Genomic DNA, 12044 nt, shown 5'->3' with positions numbered 1-12044 from the left:
TCCAAGTGTGATTTTAACATATTCCACCCCGATGTGTGGGAATTGAAAAAAAGGAATACACGTTTGAACAAAAGTCAAAAAAATGTACAGGTTCCTCACAGGATTCAGCAGCTGCATTACAGATTAAATTGCGGGAGTGAGCGGAACATGGAATGAATAATACACAGGGGCTAGCACTGTTCAGTCTTGCTTGTAGACCAGAATATTTTCCTGGCATATACTTGGCATTACCGAAGCCCTGGCTACGACAATGTTTGAGGTCCAAGCCTACATTTGCAATGATATCCAAAACCGTTGTTTCCAGACACTCAAAAGTGTGAGGTTGCAGGTTGACAAAACAAAGAAATCACCCTAGAGCTTCACCAGCACTGGTCACATACCTTGAAATTAATGTTAATTGGTCCACATGAGTCACATCTGGTGTTAAATCAACTAGTATGGAACAGTCCTTGGCATCTTTTACTTCATTAGTGAATGGGTTTCTGAGCCATTCTGTCATTACAGTGACAGCCTGCCGCTGAGAAACACGCGGCTGGGGAGGCTGAGAATTCACCCAGTATTTCTGTCTTAGTCAGGCGTGGAGGTTACTCTTTGCATGCTTGTTTTTGCGTGTGGATGACATTTCCTCATCCAAAGTCTATGAGGGATGGCCAAGACAGTTATGGGGATTGAAAGATGTAGATGAAACCTCTCTGCTGCCACATTAGAAGACAACAATCCCCACTAGGCCCAACCATATTTAGATACTTCATCAATGACCTCCCTTCCAGTATAAGATCAGAAGTGGGGATGTTTGTGGATGACGGCATAATGTTCAGTACTCCTCAGATAATGAAGCAGTCCACGTTCAAACGCAACAAGACCTGCAGAATATCTAGGCTCGGGCTGACGAGCGGCAAATATATTCGCACCACACAAGTGCCAGGAAATGCCCATCTCCTACAAGAGAGGATCCAACCACAGCACCTTGATATTCAATGGCATTAGCATCGCTGAATCCCCCACAATCAACATCCTGCGGGTTACCATTGATCAGAAAGTGAATGGGACTATCCATAATAATACTATGGGCAAGTCAAAGGCTAGAAATCTTATGGTGAGTAACTCACCTCCTGATCACCCAAAGCCTGTCCACCATTTACAAGGCACAAGTCAGGAGTGTAATGTAACACTCTCCACTTGGATGAGTGCAGGTTCAATATCACTCAAGAAGCTCAACACCATCCAGGACAAAGCAGCCTGCTCCTCCTTCCACAAACATTCAAATCTCCACCACTGACAAACAGTGGTATCATTGTGTACCATCTACAAGATGCACTGCAGTAACTCACCAGGGTTCCTTCGACCGCACCTTCCAAACCAATGATCACTACCACCTAGAAAGACAAGAGTAGCAGATACCTGGGACCCCCTCCACCTGGAGATTCCCCTCCAAGCCACTCACCAGCCTGAGTTGGAAATATATTGTCGCTCCTTCATTATCGATGGGCAATATCCTGTAACCCCTCCTTGACAGCATAGTGGGTGCACCTACACCTCAAGGACTGCAGTGGTTCTAGAAGGCAACTCACCACCACCTTTTAATCTTTTAATTTTTTAAATTATTGTCACAAGTAGGCTTACACTAACACCAATGAAGTTACTGTGAAAATCTAGTCACCACAGTCCGGCGCATGTTTGGGTACACAGAGGAAGAATTCAGAATGCCCAATTCACCTAACAAGCACATCTTTCAGGACTTGTGGGAGGAAACCAGAGCACCCGGAGGAAACCCACGCAGACACGGGGAGAACGTGCAGACTCCACACAGACAGTGACCCAAGTGGGAATTGAATCCGGGACCCTTGTACTGTGAAGCAACAGTGCTAACCACTGTGCTACTGTGCCGCCCTTCTGAAGGGCAACTAGGAATGGGCAATAAATACTGGCCTAACCAGCGACACCCACATCCCGTAAATGAAAAACAAACTCGACCAATCCAAATGATTTGATTTCCCATAGTCATCACCCTGTGGCCTCTGTAAAAGCACCGAAAAGTGACACAATAGCACAGTGGTTAGCACTGTTGCTTCAGAGCCCCTGGGTCCCAGGCTTGCGGAGTTTGCACGTTCTCCTTGTGTCTGCGTGGGTTTCCTCCGGGTGCTCCGGTTCCTCCCACAAGTCCAAAGAGGCATGCTGTAAGGTAATTTAGACATTCTGAATTCTCCCTCTGTGTACCCGAACAGGCGCCGGAATGTGGCAACTAGGGGCTTTTCACAGTAGCTTCATTGCAGTGTTAATGTACGCCTGCGTGTGACAATAAAGATTATTATTATTATTATTAATAATAAAGAATTTTGGATCCAATGGAACTTGGGTTGTGTTTCAGATGTGGTTGCCTTACTGTTCAGAGCAATGTTTATCCACCTACTCCCAACTTATTTTCCCCCCTTTTTGTTGACCTCATCTCCTCTGCCAAAGCCTACACATATTTACTGTATTTTGGCAGCAATTATTGACTGGTTAAACTGCTCACTTCAATTTGCACAAAAATCCACCGGATGTAGTGGGTGAAATTTTATTTCCTCCTAAATTGGAGAGAGAGAGCGAAATTACAGTGGCATCTACTATCCCCTTCCCTGTCTGACCATGATGCTGCCTGGCCTTGAGTAGCTCAGCAAATATTCATTGTGCCATTAAGGGAGAATTTCTTCATCAACCTGACTGGATTCAAATGCATTTACCTGGTATAAAATGTCATCATTGTTTTCAAATCCCTCAAAGGCTTCACCACTCCCTGTAATCTCTTCAAACTGCACAAACCTTTTTGATAACTGTGTTTCTCTAATTCTAGCCTTTTGTGCATTCCCAATTGGGATTGCTCCACTGTTGGTGGCCGTGCTTCAGTTGTCTCAACCCCAAATTCAGGAATTCTCACCCTATATCTCTCTGCCTTTCTGTCTCACTTTCCCCATTTAAGTCATGTCTTAAAACATACTTCTTTGACCAAGCTTTTAGTCCTCCGACCTAATATCTCCTTATGTGGCTCAGTGTCATCCTGTGTTCGATAATGTTCCTGTGAAGCATCTTGGGATGTTTCATTACGTTAAAGGTGCCGTATAAATATAGGCTGTCGTTATGTCACAACTTGCAGCATCACGAGAACGCTCTACTATGAATTGTGGTGAGCAAAATTGGATTCAGTTGTGGAATAGGTTTGTATGTTCTAAATTTATTTATGATTTGTTTTAGATAATCCCTGGACATGTACTACATTGCGTTGTGGTGAGAGGCGCTTGACAGAAAATGGCTGCTCATGCTCTGATGATTGCAGTCAGAATGAAGATTGCTGCACTAATTACAACAGTATCTGCAAAGGTAATGTCCTTGCATATATCATGACTTTAGAAAGAAAGTAAACTAAATTAAAGGAAATGAACTAAACGCACCCTTGCAATTTCAACTCGTGTTAATGTTAAATGCATATATTCTGTGTTCAAGCTTCTCAAATATTAAACCAATTGTTTGATCTGTACCTTCCTCAAGAAATTACTAGTTATCTATCAGTCCTTGTTCCAATATATCTCACTCCTGAATTGATAACTGTAAGTTGTAACTGTAAGAGGGACTGGGAAAAAACAGTCAGTGCAGGGATCCCCTGCGGTCGTTCCCCTGAGAAACAAGTATACCGCTTTGGATACTTGTGGGGGGGACGACTTACCAGGGGTAAGCCATGGGGTACGGGCCTCTGGCACGGAGTCTGTCCCTGTTGCTCAGAAGGGAAGGGGGGAGAGGAGCAGAGCATTAGTAATTGGGGACTCTATAGTCAGGGGCACAGATAGGAGATTTTGTGGGAGCGTGAGAGACTCACGTTTGGTATGTTGCCTCCCAGGTGCAAGGGTACGTGATGTCTCGGATCGTATTTTCCGGGTCCTTAGGGGGGAGGGGGAGCAGCCCCAAGTCGTGGTCCACATTGGCACCAACGACATAGGTAGGAAAGGGGACAAGGATGTCAGGCGGGCTTTCAGGGAGCTAGGATGGAAGCTCAGAACTAGAACAAACAGAGTTGTTATCTCTGGGTTGTTGCCCGTGCCACGTGATAGTGAGATGAGGAATAGGGAGAGAGAGCATTTAAACACGTGGCTACAGGGATGGTGCAGGCGGGAGGGTTTCAGATTTTTGGATAACTGGGGCTCTTTCTGGGGAAGGTGGGACCTCTACAGACAGGATGGTCTACATCTGAACCTGAGGGGCACAAATATCCTGGGGGGGAGATTTGTTAGTGCTCTTTGGGGGGGTTTAAACTAATGCAGCAGGGGCATGGGAACCTGGATTGTAGTTTTAGGGTAAGGGAGAATGAGAGTATAGAGGTCAGGAGCACAGATTTGACGTCGCAGGAGGGGGCCAGCGTTCAGGTAGGTGGTTTGAAGTGTGTCTACTTCAATGCCAGGAGTATACGAAACAAGGTAGGGGAACTGGCAGCGTGGGTTGGTACCTGGGACTTCGATGTTGTGGCCATTTCGGAGACATGGATAGAGCAGGGACAGGAATGGATGTTGCAGGTTCCGGGGTTTAGGTGTTTTAGTAAGCTCAGAGAAGGAGGCAAAAGAGGGGGAGGTGTGGCGCTGCTAGTCAAGAGCAGTATTACGGTGGCGGAGAGGATGCTAGATGGGGACTCTTCTTCCGAGGTAGTATTGGCTGAAGTTAGAAACAGGAAAGGAGAGGTCACCCTGTTGGGAGTTTGTTATAGGCCTCCTAATAGTTCTAGGGATGTAGAGGAAAGGATGGCGAAGATGATTCTGGATATGAGCGAAAGTAACAGGGTAGTTATTATGGGAGACTTTAACTTTCCAAATATTGACTGGAAAAGATATAGTTCGAGTACAATAGATGGGTCATTTTTTGTACAGTGTGTGCAGGAGGGTTTCCTGAAACAATATGTTGACAGGCCAACAAGAGGCGAGGCCACGTTGGATTTGGTTTTGGGTAATGAACCAGGCCAGGTGTTGGATTTGGAGGTAGGAGAGCACTTTGGGGACAGTGACCACAATTCGGTGACGTTTACGTTAATGATGGAAAGGGATAAGTATACACCGCAGGGCAAGAGTTATAGCTGGGGGAAGGGCAATTATGATGCCATTAGACGTGACTTGGGGGGGATAAGGTGGAGAAGTAGGCTGCAAGTGTTGGGCACACTGGATAAGTGGGGCTTGTTCAAGGATCAGCTACTGCGTGTTCTTGATAAGTGTGTACCGGTCAGACAGGGAGGAAGGCGTCGAGCGAGGGAACCGTGGTTTACCAAGGAAGTGGAATCTCTTGTTAAGAGGAAGAAGAAGGCCTATGTGAAGATGGTGTGAAGTTTCGGTTGGGGCGATGGATAGTTACAAGGTAGCGAGGAAGGATCTAAAGAGAGAGCTAAGACGAGCAAGGAGGGGACATGAGAAGTATTTGGCAGGAAGGATCAAGGAAAACCCAAAAGCTTTCTATAGGTATGTCAGGAATAAGCGAATGACTAGGGAAAGAGTAGGACCAGTCAAGGACAGGGATGGGAAATTGTGTGTGGAGTCTGAAGAGATAGGCGAGATACTAAATGAATATTTTTCGTCAGTATTCACTCAGGAAAAACATAATGTTGTGGAGGAGAATGCTGAGCCCCAGGCTAATAGAATAGATGGCATTGAGGTACGTAGGGAAGAGGTGTTGGCAATTCTGGACAGGCTGAAAATAGATAAGTCCCCGGGACCTGATGGGATTTATCCTAGGATTCTATGGGAGGCCAGGGAAGAGATTGCTGGACCTTTGGCTTTGATTTTTATGTCATCATTGGCTACAGGAATAGTGCCAGAGGACTGGAGGACAGCAAATGTGGTCCCTTTGTTCAAAAAGGGGAGCAGAGACAACCCCGGCAACTATAGACCGGTGAGCCTCACGTCTGTAGTGGGTAAAGTCTTGGAGGGGATTATAAGGGACAAGATTTATAATCATCTAGATAGGAATAATATGATCAGGGATAGTCAGCATGGCTTTGTGAAGGGTAGGTCATGCCTCACAAACCTTATTGAGTTCTTTGAGAAGGTGACTGAACAGGTAGACGAGGGTAGAGCAGTTGATGTGGTGTATATGGATTTCAGCAAAGCGTTTGATAAGGTTCCCCACGGTAGGCTATTGCAAAAAATACGGAGGCTTGGGATTGAGGGTGATTTAGAGATGTGGATCAGAAATTGGCTAGCTGAAAGAAGACAGAGGGTGGTGGTTGATGGGAAATGTTCAGAATGGAGTACAGTCACAAGTGGAGTACCACAAGGATCTGTTCTGGGGCCGTTGCTGTTTGTCATTTTTATCAATGACCTAGAGGAAGGCGCAGAAGGGTGGGTGAGTAAATTTGCAGACGATACTAAAGTCGGTGGTGTTGTCGATAGTGTGGAAGGATGTAGCAGGTTACAGAGGGATATAGATAAGCTGCAGAGCTGGGCTGAGAGGTGGCAAATGGAGTTTAATGTAGAGAAGTGTGAGGTGATTCACTTTGGAAGGAATAACAGGAATGCGGAATATTTGGCTAATGGTAAAGTTCTTGGAAGTGTGGATGAGCAGAGGGATCTAGGTGTCCATGTACATAGATCCCTGAAAGTTGCCACCCAGGTTGATAGGGTTGTGAAGAAGGCCTATGGAGTGTTGGCCTTTATTGGTAGAGGGATTGAGTTCCGGAGTCGGGAGGTCATGTTGCAGCTGTACAGAACTCTGGTCCGGCCGCATTTGGAGTATTGCGTACAGTTCTGGTCACCGCATTATAGGAAGGACGTGGAGGCTTTGGAGCGGGTGCAGAGGAGATTTACCAGGATGTTGCCTGGTATGGAGGGAAAATCTTATGAGGAAAGGCTGACGGACTTGAGGTTGTTTTCGTTGGAGAGGAGAAGGTTAAGAGGAGACTTAATAGAGGCATACAAAATGATCAGGGGGTTGGATAGGGTGGACAGTGAGAGCCTTCTCCCGCGGATGGATATGGCTGGCACGAGGGGACATAACTTTAAACTGAGGGGTAATAGATATAGGACAGAGGTCAGAGGTAGGTTCTTTACGCAAAGAGTAGTGAGGCCGTGGAATGCCCTACCTGCTACAGTAGTGAACTCGCCAACATTGAGGGCATTTAAAAGTTTATTGGATAAACATATGGATGATAATGGCATAGTGTAGGTTAGATGGCTTTTGTTTCGGTGCAACATCGTGGGCCGAAGGGCCTGTACTGCGCTGTATTGTTCTATGTTCTATGTTCTATTTCCAGATGTGCCCAGTTTTGGGCACCATACTTTTTAAAATATATATATTTTTATTTCCCTCCTTTATCACATGTTTATCAAATATACACCCACCAACAAATAATCAACAATAACAAATACAATGGCAATCCCCTGACCAACATTCCCTTTATCCCACCCACTCCCAAACAGCACCCAAAATTTTAAATACAGAACCCGAAAGAAAAAGAATCAGAAATCCACCATCATACCGTACATAATCACCAAAAAACTACTTTCCCAACTCCCCTCTCTGCCTGATGATCGATGTCAACCAATTCTTGAAAAAGCATGATAAACAAAGCCTATGAGTTGTAGAACCCTTCCATCCTTCCCCTCAACGCAAACTTCACTTTCTCGAGCGTTAAGAACTCGAGTAGGTCCCCCGCCACGCCGAGGCACAGGGTGGAGAAGCTGACTTCCACCCCATCAGACTTGCCTTTGGGCAATCAGCGAGGTGAATGCAAAGTCATTTGTCTCCGCACCCGCCTTCAACCCGGCTGGTCCGACACCCCGAATATGGTTTCTAAGGGACCTGGTTCGAGCCTCAGGTGCATCACCTTCTAGATGACCCTGAAGACTTCCTGCCAAAACACCTCCAGTTTTGGACAGGACCAAAACATATGAACGTGATTTGCAGGGCCACTACGCACCGTTCACAAACATCCTCCAACCCCCCCTCCAATCCAAAGTGTCTACTCATCCTCATTCTCATGAGGTGCACTCTATAAAGTTGAGGCATTCACTCTCCGGAGCACCTCACATCACAACTCCTCGTCCATGCCCTCCCCAAACTCTTCCTCCTACTTCGCCTTAATGCTCTCCAACAATACCTTGTCCTCCCCCAGAATCACCCCATAAATCTCCAACACCTCACCCTTCTCCATTCCCCCTGTCGTCGGTACCTCTTCCAACAATGTGGGGACCGATGCCACTGGAAAGCTCTGTACCTCCTTCCTGGCGAAGTCTCGGACCTGCATATATCTAAACATCTACCCCTGCCCCAACCCATATTTCTCCCCCAGCTACTCCAGCCTCACAAACCAGCCCCCCAGAAACAGATACCCTAACTCCCCTCTCCTCTAACCTCCGAAATCTCCCATCTCACTTCCTTGGCTCAAACCCATGGTTCCCCCGAATCGGAATTTCCCTTGACCCCGCCCACAACTTAAAGTACTGTCACAACTGCCTCCAGATCTTCAACGTTGCCACGACCATTGGACTCCCCGAATATTTTCCTGAGGCCATCGGGAGCAGCACTGTTGCCAATGCCCTCAAACCCAATCCCTACACAGACTCCATTCTAACCCACTGGGAGTACCCCCCTCTGACCCAGCTCCTCACCATTTCAGCATTCCCCTCCCAGTAATAATGCAGTAAGTTGGGGAGACCCAACCCCCCCCCCCCCCCCCCCCCCCCCCCCCCCGACTGCCGTCCTCTCTGTAACAGCACCTTCCTTTTTTTTAGTAAATATTTTATTGAAAATTTTTGGTCAACCAACACAGTACATTGTGCATCCTTTACACAATATTATAACAACACAAATAACAATGACCTATTTTATAAACAGAAAATGAATGAATCAATAATAAATAACAAAAATGAAAACTAACCCTAATTGGCAACTGCCTTATCACAAGTAACACTCTCCAAAAATATAATTTAACAGTCCAATATATAATTATCTGTCGCAACGACCTATACATATTATACAGTATATATTAACAACCCTGAGAGTCCTTCTGGATCCTCCTCCACCCCCCCCCCCCCCCCCCCCCCCCCGATCCTGGGCTGCTGCTGCTGCCTTCTATTTTCCATTCCATCTATCTTTCTGCGAGGTATTCGACGAACGGTTGCCACCGCCTGGTGAACCCTTGAGCCGACCCCCTTAGGACGAACCTAATCCGCTCTAGCTTTATAAACCCCGCCATGTCATTTATCCAGGTCTCCACCCCCGGGGGCTTGGCTTCTTTCCACATTAGCAATATCCTGCGCCGGGCTACTAGGGACGCAAAGGCCAAAACATCGGCCTCTCTCGCCTCCTGCACTCCCGGCTCTTGTGCAACCCCAAATATAGCCAACCCCCAGCGTGGTTCGACCCGGACCCCTACTACTTTTGAAAGCACCTTTGTCACCCCCATCCAAAACCCCTGTAGTGTCGGGCATGACCAAAACATATGGGTATGATTCGCTGGGCTTCTCGAGCACCTCGCACACCTAGCCTCCACCTGAAAAAATTTACTGAGCCGTGCTCCAGTCATATGCGCCCTGTGTAATACCTTAAACTGAATCAGGCTTAGCCTGGCACATGAGGACGACGAGTTTACCCTGCTCAGGGCATCTGCCCACAGCCCCTCCTCGATCTCCTCCCCCAGCTCTTCTTCCCATTTCCCTTTTAGTTCATCTACCATAGTCTCCCCTTCGTCCCTCATTTCCCTATATATATCTGACACCTTACCATCCCCCACCCATGTCTTTGAGATCACTCTGTCCTGCACCTCTTGTGTCGGGAGCTGCGGGAATTCCCTCACCTGTTGCCTCGCAAAAGCCCTCAGTTGCATATACCTGAATGCATTCCCTTGGGGCAACCCATATTTCTCGGTCAGCGCTCCCAGACTCGCGAACTTCCCATCCACAAACAGATCTTTCAGTTGCGTTATTCCTGCTCTTTGCCACATTCCATATCCCCCATCCATTCCCCCCGGGGCAAACCTATGGTTGTTTCTTATCGGGGACCCCCCCAAGGCTCCAGTCTTTCCCCTATGCCGTCTCCACTGTCCCCAAATCTTCAGTGTAGCCACCACCACCGGGCTTGTGGTGTAGTTCCTCGGTGAGAATGGCAATGGGGCTGTCACCATAGCCTGTAGGCTAGTCCCCCTACAGGACGCCCTCTCTAATCTCTTCCACGCCGCACCCTCCTCCTCTCCCATCCACTTACTCACCATTGAAATATTAGCGGCCCAATAGTACTCACTTAGGCTCGGTAGTGCCAGCCCCCCCCATCCCTGCTACGCTGTAAGAATCCCTTCCTCACTCTCGGGGTCTTCCCGGCCCACACAAAACCCATGATGCTCTTTTCAATCCTTTTAAAAAAAGCCTTCGTGATCACCACCGGGAGGCACTGAAACACAAAGAGGAATCTTGGGAGGACCACCATCTTAACCGCCTGCACCCTCCCTGCCAGTGACAGGGATACCATATCCCATCTCTTGAAATCCTCCTCCATTTGTTCCACCAACCGCGTTAAATTTAATCTATGCAATGTGCCCCAATTCTTGGCTATCTGGATCCCCAGGTAACGAAAGTCCCTTGTTACCTTCCTCAACGGTAGGTCCACTATTTCTCTACTCTGCTCCCCTGGATGCACCACAAACAACTCACTTTTCCCCATGTTCAATTTATACCCTGAAAAATCCCCAAACACCCCAAGTATCCGCATTATTTCTGGCATCCCCTCCGCCGGGTCTGCCACGTATAGTAGCAAATCGTCCGCATACAAAGATACCCGGTGTTCTTCTCCTCCTCTAAGTACTCCCCTCCACTTCTTGGAACCCCTCAACGCTATCGCCAGGGGCTCAATCGCCAGTGCAAACAATAATGGGGACAGAGGGCATCCCTGCCTTGTCCCTCTATGGAGCCGAAAATATGCAGATCCCCGTCCATTCGTGACCACGCTCGCCATTGGGGCCCTATATAACAGCTGCACCCATCTAACATACCCCTCTCCAAAACCAAATCTCCTCAACACCTGCCACAAATAATCCCACTCCACTCTATCAAATGCTTTCTCGGCATCCATCGCCACTACTATCTCCGTTTCCCCCTCTGGTGGGGCCATCATCATTACCCCTAACAGCCTCCGTATATTCGTGTTCAGCTGTCTCCCCTTCACAAACCCAGTTTGGTCCTCGTGGACCACCCCCGGGACACATTCCTCTATTCTCATTGCCATTACCTTGGCCAGGATCTTGGCATCTACATTTAGGAGGGAAATAGGTCTATAGGACCCGCATTGTAGCGGGTCCTTTTCCTTATTTAAGAGAAGCGATATCGTTGCTTCAGACATAGTCGGGGGCAGTTGTCCCCTTTCCTTTGCCTCATTAAAGGTCCTCGTCAATACCGGGGCGAGCAAGTCCACATATTTTCTATAGAATTCGACTGGGAATCCATCCGGTCCCGGGGCCTTTCCCGCCTGCATGCTCCTAATTCCTTTCACCACTTCTTCTACCTCGATCTGTGCTTCCAGTCCCACCCTTTCCTGCTCTTCCACCTTGGGAAATTCCAGCCGATCCAAGAAGCCCATCATTCTCTCCCTCCCATCCGGGGGTTGAGCTTCATATAATTTTTTATAAAATGTCTTGAACACTCCATTCACTCTCTCCGCTCCCCGCTCCATCTCTCCTTCCTCATCCCTCACTCCCCCTATTTCCCTCGCTGCTCCCCTTTTCCTCAATTGGTGTGCCAACAACCTGCTCGCCTTCTCCCCATATTCGTACTGTACACCCTGTGCCTTCCTCCATTGTGCCTCTGCAGTGCCCGTAGTCAGCAAGTCAAATTCTACATGTAGCCTTTGCCTTTCCCTGTACAGTCCCTCCTCCGGTGCTTCCGCATATTGTCTGTCCACCCTCAAAAGTTCTTGCAGCAACCGCTCCCGTTCCTTACTCTCCTGCTTCCCTTTATGTGCCCTTATTGATATCAGCTCCCCTCTAACCACCGCCTTCAACGCCTCCCAGACCACTCCCACCTGGACCTCCCCATTATCATTGAGTTCCA

At 47.8% G+C, this 12044-nt stretch overlaps 1 protein-coding gene across 5 annotated transcripts in view; it reads left to right on the top strand.

Moving 5' to 3' along the window:
- LOC140410710 (ectonucleotide pyrophosphatase/phosphodiesterase family member 3-like) overlaps positions 1 to 12044 on the top strand; it is a 280597-nt gene that overhangs the window by 68872 nt on the left and 199681 nt on the right. For all 5 annotated transcript variants that reach the window (XM_072499147.1, XM_072499148.1, XM_072499151.1 and 2 more), the window contains one exon: positions 3232 to 3357. In XM_072499147.1, coding sequence (XP_072355248.1) covers positions 3232 to 3357 — 126 coding nt within the window. The remainder of the gene's footprint in view (positions 1 to 3231; positions 3358 to 12044) is intronic.

Source organism: Scyliorhinus torazame, chromosome 4 (assembly GCF_047496885.1).
Source record: "Scyliorhinus torazame isolate Kashiwa2021f chromosome 4, sScyTor2.1, whole genome shotgun sequence".
Classification (NCBI taxonomy): domain Eukaryota; kingdom Metazoa; phylum Chordata; class Chondrichthyes; order Carcharhiniformes; family Scyliorhinidae; genus Scyliorhinus; species Scyliorhinus torazame.
The sequence above is the reverse complement of the archived record's forward strand: the minus strand, read 5'-3'. Positions and strand labels throughout refer to the sequence as shown.